Source organism: Ursus maritimus, unplaced genomic scaffold (assembly GCF_017311325.1).
Source record: "Ursus maritimus isolate PB19 unplaced genomic scaffold, ASM1731132v1 scaffold_13, whole genome shotgun sequence".
Lineage (NCBI taxonomy): Eukaryota > Metazoa > Chordata > Mammalia > Carnivora > Ursidae > Ursus > Ursus maritimus.
Window position 1 is genome coordinate 38,526,113 of NW_024423675.1, and position 15,256 is coordinate 38,541,368.

General features: G+C 39.8%; 1 protein-coding gene across 6 annotated transcripts in view; it reads right to left on the reverse strand.

Moving 5' to 3' along the window:
* Positions 1-15,256, reverse strand: part of EPB41L2 (erythrocyte membrane protein band 4.1 like 2) — a 208,537-nt gene that overhangs the window by 23,382 nt on the left and 169,899 nt on the right. For 2 of the 6 annotated variants that reach the window (XM_040627795.1, XM_008691101.2), the window contains exons 13-19: positions 13,634-13,696; positions 11,541-11,687; positions 10,105-10,206; positions 6,356-6,523; positions 4,342-4,395; positions 3,583-4,131; positions 1,611-1,733 (exon numbers count right to left, since the gene is read on the reverse strand). In XM_040627795.1, the coding sequence (XP_040483729.1) occupies positions 1,611-1,733; positions 3,583-4,131; positions 4,342-4,395; positions 6,356-6,523; positions 10,105-10,206; positions 11,541-11,687; positions 13,634-13,696 (1,206 nt within the window). The remainder of the gene's footprint in view (positions 1-1,610; positions 1,734-3,582; positions 4,132-4,341; positions 4,396-6,355; positions 6,524-10,104; positions 10,207-11,540; positions 11,688-13,633; positions 13,697-15,256) is intronic. The other 4 variants (XM_040627796.1, XM_040627797.1, XM_040627798.1 and 1 more) reach the window with 4 other exon arrangements.

Genomic DNA, 15,256 nt, shown 5'->3' on the forward strand with positions numbered 1-15,256 from the left:
TAAATGCACGTGGAGAAGCAAACCCCCTGGGAGGGAGAAAAAAAGGAAGAATCAAGTAGAAAACGGGACTGAGAGCTACAAGGGTCATGAGACAATTGGACTGAAGGCCTTTTGCAGAAGCTAGAAAAAGAAACTAGAGAACCAGACAGAGAAGTTTCCACAGTGACCAAAAGTGCCGAGCTCATTGTTTTTTTAAGCACAGGTGGTAAAAACAGATAAACATTTTCTCATTTACGAAGCCACAGAACCTGACTAGGATAGACTAAACCTACATGATTTGGTAATTTGCTTATCTCTAGATTTTTTTAAATAACTTTGTTCCTGTAATAGTTTGTTATGAGCATATATATGGGTATATAGATGTTAACACTTATGCATCCATGTGCTCTCTCTCTACCTATATCATATATAAATCCCATGCATATATCTAAATAGGTTTTGACTTGTTTGCTTTGATACTAAAAAAGGTAGGAAGTCCTAGAGTTTACCAGGGGAAACAGGAAACAAATTAATAGCCTAAGAGTATATGTGAAGATCACCAAAGATACTCGTCTCCCATTTCCTGACATTAACACAAGGAAATAATCAGAAAGCCCAGAGCCGTTTGGACTAAGTTACAGGGAAATTTCTCTGAATTTGAGTCATGCACCTGTATTTCTTTCCTAGGGCACTTCCTATACTACAGACACACGAGAACATGCTCTCCCACCACACCCACCACACCCATTCATAAGAAACCTGTTTTGCTTATGCGCGTCTGTGCACGTACGTGGATAGCATGTCTAAAATAATTCTGAGGAGTATTTAAACATACCCACGTTAAACCTTTTAAAAAAGATTTTGAGAGAGGTCAATAATCTGCCATCCGCCACCATGGTACAATCCTACCACGGAACAGTAAATTTCTCAGTTGAGAAAATCGGTGTATAAATTTCTAAACAGTTCTAATTTGAAATAATGAATGCTTTCCCTTTTTTATTACCCTTAATGCTTATTTCAAATCTTTACAGAATCAGTGTCTGAATAATGTCTAAATCAATATCTAAATTAAACACACAAATCTGATAATTATTTTGACACAGTATCATATTTGCATAAGATCGACAACATGTCTTCAGAAAACAATCCCACGTGAAGAAGCAGCACAGATGTGTGTGTGTGTGTGTGTGTGTGTGTGTGTGTGTGTACACTTGGCAAGCAGGAGTGAGTTGCCTGGATCTATCTGCATGGAGTTTGGGGGGGGAGGGGAGGAGAAGAGCCTAAATGTTACTAATCCACAAATTACATCAGATCCAATAAACTTTGTAAGATGATCTGATTCTCGAGTGTATATCGAAATGCCCAGAACAACTTATAACATGGACAAGATTGCTACTGCCTGTCCTAAATAATCCTGTGTATGCTCCCTGCCCACCCAGAATGGCTGGGCTGCCAACTTGACTGCAGCTCTCTGCGGAATCGAAGCAGCACTACAGCAGCTTGAAGTTCAGTTAGGACGCCAAGATACGGGAAGCTACATCAAGGTCAGGAACACGTAAACTAGAAGACACATAAAAACAGACACAAAGTAAAAACAGAACTCAAATAGTCCAAATCTAGAGTTTTTGTACCTGTGGAGACTCATATGTGATGGTTTTGGTCTCAGTTTGGACAATAGGGACTTCCTTGGTGGAGATTTCTGTCCTTTGTGAGGCATCAGAAATTGTTACCATCTCTGTTTTTACCACTGGTGGCTGAGGCGGAAAGGAAGGGAAAAATAAATTCTAGAGGTCATGAAGTCAAAGTGTTTAATGGAGCCTTCAAAAATAATTGTAAAAAAATCTATCCAAACACACACTCATGCACAAGAGTAAAGGTAAATAAAAGACACAAAAGAAAAACACTTTCCTTCAAATATCATATATATGTCTGAAAAAGAATAAGCTAACGTAATGGCTCCCTCAGTTATGGCACTACTTCAAATTACCATGGTCCCAATTACATGTCAAACATGGTGTACACAGTGATATATAAACTTCAGCTTTGGGGCAAGTTATAACAAAATGGAAAAGAAAACAGAACGGAATGAACTATGTGAAGTGACCTGCCTCAGTTTTTACCGCGGTTTAAAGAACCATGTGGTTTCTGTGAGGGCTCATGGTCTTTAACTGGCCCCTCAGCCTGGGAGACTAAGCTTTTCCCCTGAAAAGATTCTTCCGCCCTACCGACAAAGAGATTCTACTTTAAGAATATCTTCAAGTATGATTTTTTCAATTATGCTTGTCTAAAACTTGCAGTGTTTCTTCTGTGTTACAGAAGTTAAAATATTACATCTAGAGTTATTCCACCAACATTGCAATTAAGTCTTTGAACAATGAAAACATTAAGGAACAGGGTCATGGCCTGTTAGCATTGTAGTCTGCTGAGCCTGTACGTTTAATACAACACCAGACCATACTACTACTAAAATACTACAGCACTTTGAGAGAAAATTCCCAAGTGTAATTATTTAGAGGAACAACCATATGTTAAACGCAGAAAATAATAGTTCAGAGCGTTCAAAGACCCTGAGATGTCTTCTCTGAAGTGAAACAGGAAGTTTAAAATGTAATCTAATAAAAATCCATTTAATTATTTCAAGACAAAGTCACTTCAAGATTTTCCAGCCCATCAAAGAGAGCAAATATTAGCATAATGCCTACATCGTGGGCATTTAATTTTAGAATCAAGAAAAGTCCCATGGAGGTAAACCCTCCCTCAGCATAACTTTGTCTCCTAATTCAGAGACACCCGCACCTCGTGACCGAGACTTAATTTTCCAGGAGTATGGAGAGTTCTCTTTCTTGAAGAGAAAAAGTTGAAGACTCCTATCCAATGTAGATAATTCAGAAAACAGATGATCAACTTGCAAATCATCCAGAATTGATGGAGGACAGAATGAGAAGAGTGTCCTCCTATCAAACAGGCTAGCCTCTGGCCGCTCACAAGGAAAGAAAATGCTCTTAACCAATCCGTATGCTCTCTGGAATCTAAAAACAGCAATCACAGTGGTATTCGAGAAATATGTTTTCATCACTGCCGGATGCTGGACTCCGAGCACCACGGTAATCAGAACCAGCTGCCATTTCTAAACATCTAAAGCTGAAGGGAGAATCAGCCAAAAAGTCAAGGCCAGTCATGGTAACAGCCACACACACACACTCACACTGACCGTTTGTCAACAATACAATTTTCTCATTAAACCAACGAAAAAAGGCATTTAGCACAAGGAAGCAGTGCAACTAAAGACAAACAGCTGAAAACATCCAAAACATGCAAAGAAAAATTTAAGTGTGAAACAAGAAGGGAAAAAAATGGCGTGGCTGCTGAGGGCAAGTTTACTCTGTCAGGTGGATCCAGGTGCAGTAAAGCAGCCAGAAACCATGAACGGAGCTGGCGGAAAAATCTACAGAGCAGTGCTTTCCCCCTTCCTCCCAGGAGAGAGAAAGAGCAGAACCTCGTAGAAAAAGCCGGAGGAGGATCGGGAGGACAGGAGAAGGCAGGCAGGTGTTCTCCACCTGAGAAACAGCTCGAGTTTAGCTCCCGCTTGGGTCTCCCATTTACCTCTGAACAACAAATAATTTGTGGCAAAACATCAATGTCAACATGAGACACCTCTCCGTTAACTTTATGTTGCTCGTCCTCTGTTTCTTCGCTCATGTCTTGCTTAATAGCGCCTTCGTTTACACTCTTCTCTGCAGGTATCTGTGGGGCAACTACATTTTCCTGGATCTCTGTTTCTACTGTGCTTACACTGGCACCTGCTTGTCTGCCTGGGCTGGCTCCTGGCACTGGGTGCTCCCTCTCTACTACCTTGGCTGCTCGGCCGGCTTCTTCCTCCTCCTCCTGTTCTTCCCTTATGGTGCCCTCGGGCCCACGGTGGTGGGGCCGGTACTCGCCCGCGTCTTCCTCCTCGCTTTCACTGCTGCTGCTGCTCTCAGAAGACAGGGAGGTGGAGTCTTTCTGGGTCAGAGGCTCCGCCTTACGCATCTCCCCAGGACCACTCCCAGGTGATAGCTCTTTACCGTTCATTTCTTCTGTGATTACTCTTTCGTCTTTCCCAACCTCTGCCTGTTTCTTCTCCTCCACTACATTCAGAGTCTCATGTGAACTCTGTACAAAAAAAAAAAATGGATGAGGGAAAACAAAAATATATGAATAAATTAAAAAAACCGACGGAAACCAAAGTTAACCAATGATGGTAGGTTCATGTCATGGAGAAAAACAAAGATGATTAGGATGATGGACTGAAAGGGAAGCAAGGGAGAACGGGAGGGGGTCAGAAACATCAGGCAATGGTGTTAACATGGAAAAGGGGAGAACCTTAACAGCATCACTGGCTCCAATGCAAGGCCCTTCTGACTCGGGAGCGCGTTTCTGCGAAACAAAAAGCAACCGAGGACACAAATCAATAAAGTTTTACACCTCAACACCCACCAAAACAAACATCTGACACTGCAAAGACAGGACAGCAAGAATCAACATCTACAAAAATCTTTGCTCAAGGTCACATGGAGGACAATCCAGACAAAATGCAAAAAGCTTACGAAAGGAAACAAAAACACAAAATAGCCAGCATCCTCCCAAAGACATAAAATGCTTTTATTGTAGTTCTACCTATCAGCTCTCCTAATTTAGTTAAAAGGGTAGGAAAAAAAAATGGAATTATACCAAAGCTTACTGATTAAAGTCAAAATTGCAAAACTTTAAAAACCTATCCAATGAACAGTTTTGATATTAATCAGACTATAAAGCCTGGCCTGAAACCCTGATTCCTAAGTGAATATAGCATCAATGAGATGGCACCGTTATTTTCTGCTGGCTCATTTAAAAAACAGCTGTAAATGGCAAAATTATACTTAGTCTCAGATAGCTATTAACACAAAAATGTTGTTTCAGAAATGGTTATTAACATCCCAAGCTATATTACAGATTGGCAAAAGGGAATTTTTTTAACATTAGGGTGGATGTCAATGATAGCTCCAAGTACTTTCTTCTAGAATTTAGCTCCTCCAACTAGCATCTTTGGAGACTGAAATGAACCAAGTTTATTATCTGAGATGTTTATTCCTGCTCCCCACCCCGCCCCGCAGACATCTACTTCTTGGGAGTAAATTTACTCTAAGTAGTACAGTACCTAAACGTTTAATAAATACCTGTTGACCAAATACATTAGTAATATAAATTATTATGCTTTGCTATTGATAACCAATATAGAAACTTTCTTGCAAAGGAGTTTTTAAAGCTTACGATTTTCCTTAAACTTCTTTTGAAAGGAGGGGAGGGATGACTTTACACTGATAAAAATAAACCTTTTACAATTCGGGTGACACTGGAGCCTGTGATCTCACTGGAAGATAACTCTGGTAGGCAGGTAGTAGCCCTGCTTTGCAAGAAGGTAACTCCATGCGGAAGGGAGCGGGGCAGTGTGCCTCTGAACCCTGCGGCCAGAAACCAAGCCTGTGGCGGGGCTGCCAAGACTACATGGACTAGAGCTGGGGCCTGCATCAGACAGCAGCAACCCCCACTTATCTGCACCAGTGACGTGGACAACCGTAAGCCAAAGGCCCTAAAAGGGTACACTTCTGACAGCACCTGTCAACATGTACTCACTTTCTCTGATGCGTGCTATTATTCTTAGGTAAGGCCATGTTTTCAGGGCTCGAAATTAGTACCGTGTACATCAGTACAAGAAGGAGATCCTTCCAGTTTTTACTAAAAACCCAGACGTTTCCGAGATTAAACTGGAAAACTCTGAGCCTATTTTGATGAGTAATATTTAACTATAAACTTCTTTATAAATAAAGATAGCCAGTGGTCAGAACATTTCTAAAGCAGACATCCCATCATTATTACTCAGTTATTATTACTTAACCCTAAATGGCCAGATGGGCTCTGCCCAAGTTCAGGGAATCCCTAAGGGTCATTCCAAGAAATGGCAGGCACTTTGTATTGTTACACATGAGCAGAATTTTAAAAATAAGCAGCCATCAGGAGATGCCTGAAAGACATTCAGGCTTTAAAAACTTTTCTGCCAAACATACTTTGTTTCGCTTAGAGTGAGGGCTTCCTTTCCCACAACCACTCAGACTCTGGGCCTTACTGCTTTAGATGATTCTCTGAATTTAGGCAGATTTTGTGGCAGGGGACCAAAAGCAGGAGAAACATCCAATCTGTAGTTTTCCCTCATGTCCAAATTCAGTCATTGTTTCTTGAATGTTTCTCCCAGGAAGAGTTAATTTTGCCAATGAAAGCACTGGAGAGAGGGGTTCCTAAATATTCAAAAAAAAAAAAATCATGTGGCTTTTGAAAACAGGGGAAACAAAGTAAAATGCACCTCAGGCAACTGTGAGAAGGGCGAGGAGGAAAGCTTTTCAGGAGGTGCATTACAGTTCACAACAGTGCCCTCTGCTGTCCATGTGGTGGCTGAGGTGAAGGTGGCTCTCAAGCTATCAGAAAAGCCCTTTTCACTAAACAAAATGGACGTTATCTCCTCTTCTAGGCTCTAGAGAAGTCAGAAAAGGAAGAGCAAAGAGTTAACAATGAGTCAGAACAGACAGCAGTGACCTATTGAAAGAAAGGAAAGGTTACACAAGAAAGAATCACAGAACAGCATAAACTGAGAGAAAGGCGAGGAGTTTGAAAGATTCTAGCAGGCGTCTGTGGCGTTTGGCCTAAATGCCAGCTTTCCAACTCTCCTTGAGAATCTGACAGTTCTAACCTCCGGGAACCAGCTAAAAAATGCCTTAGTTTATCACTGAAGCTTTATTTACAAACTGATCTACCCACACATCAAGCATTATTTCACATGGTCCTGAAGGAGCTACTCGGTTTCAGCTTCTTTCTGCACCGAATGGTCTCCTCAGGGGCCTCTACTCTTGCCACGCTTATCTCTGTGTAAGAGCTTCAGTGACCCCACCCTCCTGCCTCCAATGCCCTTCCCTCCGCACACTGGGCCTTGCCAATTTCGTCACTTCTCTGAGGTCCACTTAATAGTCCATATTTTGTATACGGCCCTCCCTATCTATTCCAGCTTCTCCGGCCTCCTCCATTCTCCATACCACTTGCACGTCTGTACGACGAGCGCTCTGACAGCAACCCACAGATGTTCCCTTAGACATGCTAAATATGCCATGGAATGAAGAAACAGTTCTTTTCTCTGTTCGATAAGAAACAGGTAAAGAAAAAAATTCTCAGCAGGAAGACAAACTCAGAGGTGAAAACTCAAGTGAGCAATCTGAAAATCATCCGTCCATGAAAAACCATGAGGGCAAAGTTCATGTTCCCGTTTCTGGCCCTGAAACAACAGTACGTAACCCGCCTGAGGCACAGCAGGAAAGCCAGGGACTGTCCCAGGTACCTGTAATGTCACCAGTAAAGAGTTGCCATAAAGCGAATGTCAAAATTGTGTAAGAACACTTCCTAAAAAATCCTAGTGCTCAGAAAGCTTAAAGATGAATGAATAAATGAATGGCATTTCCGAGATGCCCCTTGAAACAGGACACGAAGGGGGGTGAGGAGTAGGGACGATGAGATGAGTGAGGCGCAGAAGCATTTGTAATATTCGGGAGGGAAAAAACATCTTCTGGGTTAATTCAGCTTATTTACAATCTCCATAATTACACCATGCCTCCGGGTCAGGTGGGTGGAAAGAGGGTCCTTCCCAGTAAGTGCCATGCATTTAATTATTCAATAAAACATCTTCAAAAATACTTTACAGCCACAGTCTATGTAATCTCTACTAGACTCATGAGAATGCAAGTATGTCATAATTCTTACAAAAGAGAACATACAATAGTTATTTACTAAATGTAAGTGTATTACGTTAAATGACTTGGTTTCCAATTTTCTCTCAGAATCATATTCATGCTGAAGCCATTCTGAAAGTTCGGTGTATTTAAACAAGAACTACTCCTGTTTTGGGGAGTCTGGTTGGCTCAGCTGGAGGAGCTTGGGACTCTCGATCTTGGGGGTTGTTGAGTTTTAATCTATAAAACCCGTATTATAGAAATTTGGGAACTTTGATCAAATTAGACTCCCATGCATAACTTTTTATTTTACATTCATTAAGGATTACAACTTAAAGGTAATAAAGACACCCTACAAAATCAGTAGTAAAATGAAGATGCGGCAAAGACAAATTTAAAAGATATTCCATTAAAAGTCAAAACACTCCAGCAGACTTAACTACTCACACACTTTCAACTAATTGTAGTGAAAGGTTATTGGAGGGGAGGCGGGGTTACGATGTAAGTGGTCCATAAATGTTGGGTGAATGGGTGAATGGATGTGTGACTGCAGTTATAATGATCCACATACACGCCAGGTAAGAATATATCTTCCTACAGATACTGGAGAGGAAAAGAACAAGAAAAAAGCACAACTTCAAATACAGATAAACCATTTAGGAGCGTAACAGGAGGCCAATTCCAGATTTAAATGTCACATAACAGGATCTTAACGTAACTTCTACGACAATGAGTGAATGATTTCTACTGTATATGGTTTCTATTGGACGATTCTAAACCATGACAGCCTGGAAAATGATAATTTTCAACATCTTCCCCAAAATTCCAAGGTCTCCTATTGCAAAAAGTAAAGAGACATCATTTTAAATTGATCAAATGCTGCCATGTGACTTGCTTCTGGAGGATAAATTTTCAAAACTACATAATATTTCAAAGCATACAATATTAAAGTCATTTTACACACAGTCTGACAGGCTTTGGATTTCAGGCTAACCTTTAAAGTATATAAATATGCCACTTGGTTTAGCTTTATGACATTATCTTTCTCATTTGCAGTGCTCTGGAAATATTTCATCTCAGCTACACCTCCAATTCCTTTAGGGCAAGACTTCATCTTCCAGTTACCCTGCCGCCTCCGCTACCCCACTGTATATTCCGATGAATGCCACTGTCTACTGATTAACAAAACCAGACTTTCTGGAACAGATACACATTTTCCTTATCACTGATTTCTGCTCTCATTCACATCCCTGAGGACCCATTCCTCATCCAGCACCAGAGAGATCTCTGTCCGACACGTGGGACTAGGTCATTACCCAGCGTGAAGCTCTCCAATGGCTTCCCATCGCTCTGACGATAGAATTCCAAAGTGTTAGTCTGGTCTTTAAGACCCAGAGTGGACCTTCTAACCTCTTTGACTTTTCCTAAGCCCTTGTCGTTTGGACTTTCAGATCCTTGAACTAGTTCCTGTCCTGGGACTGTCGTATTTCCTCTTCTTTACACATGGAAGAATCTTCACGTCTATCTCCTTCTCTTCATAGTAAGGTCTCAACTCCAATGCCATCTCTTTCCTGAGCACAGAGGGAAAGCCGCCTTCCCAATCACCTTCTAACAGGACACTGTAGTTCATCTTCTTAACCCTTATTCCTTAGTACCCTAAATTTTCTAATTACTAATTAACATGTCTGCTATCTCCCCCACTGGACCCTAAGGACTCTAGTCCCAGCAAATGACAGACCAGTCAGCTGGCTAAGCAAAATTAGCAGAAACAGAAGAATAGGGATGTAAAAGCAATGGAAAGCTAACTTCCCAAGTAATATCAGATATTTCATATATGCAGGGAGCACAGAGATCTCAGGGGCTGCTGTGACACATCGAATCTTTTCTCCCACTAAAAAAATCTTAAAAATGAAAATTCATAAGGTTTCCAAATGTAATTAGAAAAACAGTTGATCTACATCACACATAATTTGTGATTGTAACACAGCCACAGTGTGCACACGAGCGTTGTACTAATGGTGCATTTTCACAGGAGATCACAGTTTCCCAACTGTCAGCCGCATACATCAAAATTTGGGGTCATTTTTCACCTAAATTGGTTGATATGTCTGCATTTCAATTTGTGGGTTTTCAAATATGGTCCTCCTGCAATATGCTATTTCTCACTAATGATCCTATGTCTCTAAATAAGGAAATTTAATTTTTTAAATGCCCCAAAAATTACTGACACAATTTTAGGTGACTACATAAGAAAAAAAGGAGTATCCTATGGCTGTGGACAGAAATACAAGGAAAAGGGGGAAAAGCAAGAGCAGATCCGAGGATGCAAGGTGAACACCTTGTCCGCCTCCTGGACTTTCTCTTCAACTGTCCGTGTTGCTGCCATGTGATGCTTCTCCTTCGTGGATACAATAGCCTTGAAAAGATGGTCTCCTTTCCTCTATTGTTTCAAACAATAGACAGAATCAACAAATAAGACAAGTACGTTACATCTATAGCAACACAAACATAAAACAACTGTGTGGGTCGGCAGAACGAACCAGATCAAGCAGCACATAAAGGGAGGACAAGATCTTAACACGTCATTAGACATGGTTTCTCCAGAAAACACAACCCTCTAGAGCTGACTGCTGACACAGGGGCATTAATATCTTCAGAAAATCTGAAAATAAGAATGTAAGCTGTATGCAACTTCATAAGACCCTGGTGTTTTCGATCTTAATGTTGTCATCCGCTGTTCTCTCAGTTCAGCAATTAGTTTTGCTTCTGTTCTCGAAGAGCTATTTTCCTTTCACTGTCACAAACTTACAAATTTAAAGCAACTAACAGCTTTGCCTTTTTAAGAAAAAGTGAATAAAAATAGCATGAGACTAACTCAAGTGCGTACACATTTGGTAACGTTCAAGCCAGACGAGAGAGATGATGAGCTTCAGGGGAAGAGAGGGCTGTAAGTAAAAGGGGAAAGACGAAATTGTCGGGTAACACGTTCATACGCTTTTTAAAACAGCATATTTAATAGAGTATGGTCATTATGTCCTCAAGTATGATAAATGAGTCCATGAAAATTCTTGGTTGATAAGAGTTTGGAACATCAGAAAAGAAGAGATGTAGATGAGAATGAATGGAGAAAGAGATTGAGAATATCCTCGAAAGGCAACACTTATGTTGGTGGTGGGAAGAGATAAACCATGGAAAGAAAAAGAATGAGTTCAGAGAGATGTTATGGTTAAAAATCCTTTTAAAACAGTAGTCTACATTTCACTAAGAAGTTTCAGTATTAAGTTGCATAACATTCTGCAAATTTTCAACAGGGCTCATTAGTTTTCAAAGTTAAGTTTAACTCATTATCCTCACAGTAATTACCTTAAACCATTGTAAATATGATCTATATTCCTACATCCCTTTAATTATTATTTAATTATCAAGTAAACGCTATCATTTCAGTAGTCCATAACTGAAAACCTTATTAAATACAAGACAATATCGGTTTCTAAATCACCCTACAGAACATTTCATTGCTACTAATTTACTTGAGTAAAAGAGTGAAATTATTCTGCAACTTTTGAAAATATTTTGAAACTCACACAATTTACTAAGAACTATGTCAATAAGTATTACACTGTTAATATTTAGTATTTAAAAAGTTGTTAGCAATTACATTAAAAGAAGGGAACATTTTCTAACCTCCTGAGAATCAACATAATAGATTAGTGACCTGAGTTTTACTGAAGAGCTGGAGCGAGACATATAGCCAACAAACAGCTATTCACATACCCCTTGTGTCTGTAGGGACAGAGGTGTGATACGTCGTTTTTCCCATTCATTAGGGCGCGGCTCAGGTGTGGATTCCATAAAATTGCGCTTGAGTTCACTAATGCTAGCCTGATGTCTCAGTATGTCCTCCTGGGCCTTATCGAGGTCCTAGCAATATGTAACGTAATAAAGGGTGGAAATCCAAAAGGAAAAAAAAAAAAAATCCCAGCAGGACAAAAATAAAAAACCAAAAAATAAGACAAAGGAAACTTATGATTAAAAAAAACACAGTAAAGCAAGAAAAATGCCAAGTCTCAAAAGCCATATTATCACCTATGAATAGAAGTAGTTCATCAAAATTTGAAAATAGAGCCAATGCGTATTTTTTATGATTCCCATTTTAAAAGGTTCTGGTTTCTTCTGGTTAGAATTTTTTTAAGAAATAATTACTTATATTATTAGAAGGAAGCCATGGAATCACTAGTACTCAAAATGGCTAATAATCTTCTTTCTGGTAACTGGATTTAAAATGCAGCCTATGACTTCGCTCCTGCAAATTTACCTTTCTCATTAAGGCTATTACTACAGCTGCATTCTATGAACATAGTAAATGAAGTAAAAAGAGAAAGGTACTCAGAAGCACATTTGGCCTGGTGGGGAAGCCAGACCAAGATCATCAGAGAGAGGGAGGTAGGGAGGGAGGGAGAGAGAGAGAGCAGGAGGGAGAGAGAGAGAAAACCAAGGGTTGACTTTTTCCAGGAAATTTCAGCAATGGAATATGAACTCCTTAAGGAATCCTTAAGGAATGAAAATACTGGCTTCCAGAGGCTCCTTCTGTTTGGCCTCTCTATAAAAGAGGGAACCTCGTGTACTGGTTTCATGTACTTGCCAAGCACAACTGTGAGGCCCAGCCACCCCACATACCAAATGGTCCTTTTACAAGACAAAGATACAAGAAAAACTACCAGGTCAATTTTCACTGGAATAGGGCCTTGACAAATGGTATTTGTGGAAATTTTTAGATTGGCCCTGATAAGTAGCATTTGTGGGAATAAAAGGTAATAAATGTTCAGGAAACAGTTTTAAGTGAATTTTAAATATTTTCTTACATTTCAAAATCACAGGGCCACTTGCGGATTATAGCTTTCATCCCACTCCCAGAGGAACAGGTCATGCATCTGATAAAATTAGATCTTCCACATTCATGCACAAGCACAGTAGCCCCTCTAGGAGCTTCTATAGTCACTTGCAAAAACTCATGGCAATCTGACACTCTTTGCACGGCATGGGAAAATGACTGTGGCTTGAGATCAGGCACATTTCTTGCATTTGTTCAAAGCAAGGTTACATATTACACTGTAAAGCATTTTAGTTAAGTTATGCAAAATACATTTCCAATAGTTATCAAAGCTGCCAAAAGCAACCAGATTAGTCAGATTACTGAGAATTGCAGTTCTCCACTGAATACGTCACCATTTTACCACCATAAAAAAAGGGGGAAACAAAAACAAAAACTGTTCTCGTGTGACACGGGGAATATATTTTACACACCTGATTGGTTGGTTGGTTTTTTTTTTTCCTTTCTTTTTCACTTTCTTTTTAATCCAAGCAATCCCATTAATCAACATTTTTTCAAAGGTAATTACTTTAAGCGGACCACATTCCTCATTGCATGGATTGAAGCAACTTTCCTCCCCAAAATTGTGAACACGGATCTAAAGCCATTTAAAGCCTAACCAACAAATATCTGTTCTGGGGAATATATATTAAGGATAGGATGTTACTTCAGCTTCTATACCGCGGAGATAACCCATTAGGAGAGAACAAATTTACCTGTAGAACTTCGAGAGTAATAGATAAAAATTTTACTCATTTGACTGAACATTTTTGTTTTTCCCAGTTGTCACTTTGAGAACTTCTAGTAGACATATTCCTACCTAAGCCACTTTAAAAGAACAAAGTCGGACAGTTAACATGCACTCCAAGCGGAACTGTCCCCCATGCAGTTCATGCAATGTGCTTGAAGGAAGTTGCCAGCCAGCCGGTGCGTGACCTCCCGTCCACAGCAGCCTGGCAGCCATTAGGACAGAGTTGTTTTCTTAAATTATACAAACCTCCAACATTAAATTGCTATGTCTGACATAAATATTATCCCCTTCTACTCTCAAGGAATTTTTCTGTGAAATTAAATCACACACAGGGGGGAAAAGGCAAATAAACATAAGTGCATCAATCAGCAAGCACCAGAAACAACCCCGAGTTGGACAGTCCAAGACATTAAAATGCAAGAGAAATAAAAATCTTAAGAACCTAAAAGCCACAACAAGCAAAACTCACATATCGACCCCGGAAGTGCATTACCCCCACCCCACGCGCACACAGTAATCATGGCAGGCGGCAGTCACCAGGTATTTAATTGGGGAGGAATAAATATCCACCTCCTCCGGTGTGTCTCCTCTTCTTCCAGCTTCACCTGAAAGTCATGCAGCCAATGGCCAGAAAGAAGGGCAGCAGCAGTGGGAATTCTGCCCATGGAGGCAAAGATGTTGTATTTGAACTGAAATGGTGAACTAGAGTTACCAACCTTTACTGTTTGGCCCCCAGAAGATGCAGAACATAAAGCCACTTTGGTCTTTCTTCACCTACAGTGTTGCACAAATGGCGGAAGGAATCCTTTGCAAAGGTGGAATGGAGAATGGAAGCTTCACTCTTTCTCAGTCCCTAGAGTATGTGCTGTTTTTGAATGTTTTTACTCAGAAATAAAAATAGGAGAGTGTAAAAATGGCATAATTCCATCTGTCCTAATGTGAAAGGTCTAAATCAACTAGGGACGAGGGCAAAATAGAATGATGTAAAGCGAAAACCAAATTTTACATCAGGGACAAATAATCACCCTATAATTTAGGTTTTTAACAGATTTCTTTCCTTGGGAGGAAAATTGGTTTATTTTGCTACTTGCATGTTAAAATTGTATTTAAAAGTCCTCATATTTTATAACCACTTTTCTTTCATAAAATTCTTTAAGTAAGAATAGTTTCTCATAGTTGGATAATTCTCCATATCCAGTGACCCAAAAGGAGGAAAAGAACCTGTAAATTAAAAACTAACTCATGGAGATGAAAAGCACAGCACAGGGAATATAGTCAATAATATTCTAATAATGTCATATGGTGACAGATTATAGAATTGTCGCATCATTATGTTATATACCTGAAACTAATGTAACGCTGTGTGTTAATTATACTTCAATAAATTTTCTAAGAACCCGCATAAATCCTGATAACTGACTCAAGGAAAGGAAGAACAAGAAAGAAAAATAATGATTCTGAGACCAAAAGACAATAGTGTAACCTTCACATGTTAACTTACAGCAGAATCATATATATTCCTTTTCTTCTTTACTGGATTGATAGGGTTAAATCTGAGAGTTCAAAATGCCTTTTTTTTTCCCCTTAAACCAAGTATTTTTGAGGTGAGCAGGGAGCTCAGAGTATCTTTTTATCAGAAGGGAAAAACAAGAGCTATCCGACAATGTATTAAGGCTCATGTTCCAATTCCTTGGTCAATACTTAATTCTCTAAAATGTCAGTGTTTGGCAGTCTTCAGATAATCTTTAGGTATAGTGGTTTCTCCCAGTATTCCTAATCATAGCATCATCCTTACATTTTTCTTAAGGTTTGCTCTAAATTGTGATTTTTCTCTATGGCCAGTACCCACAGGATGAGACCCTAAGTCAC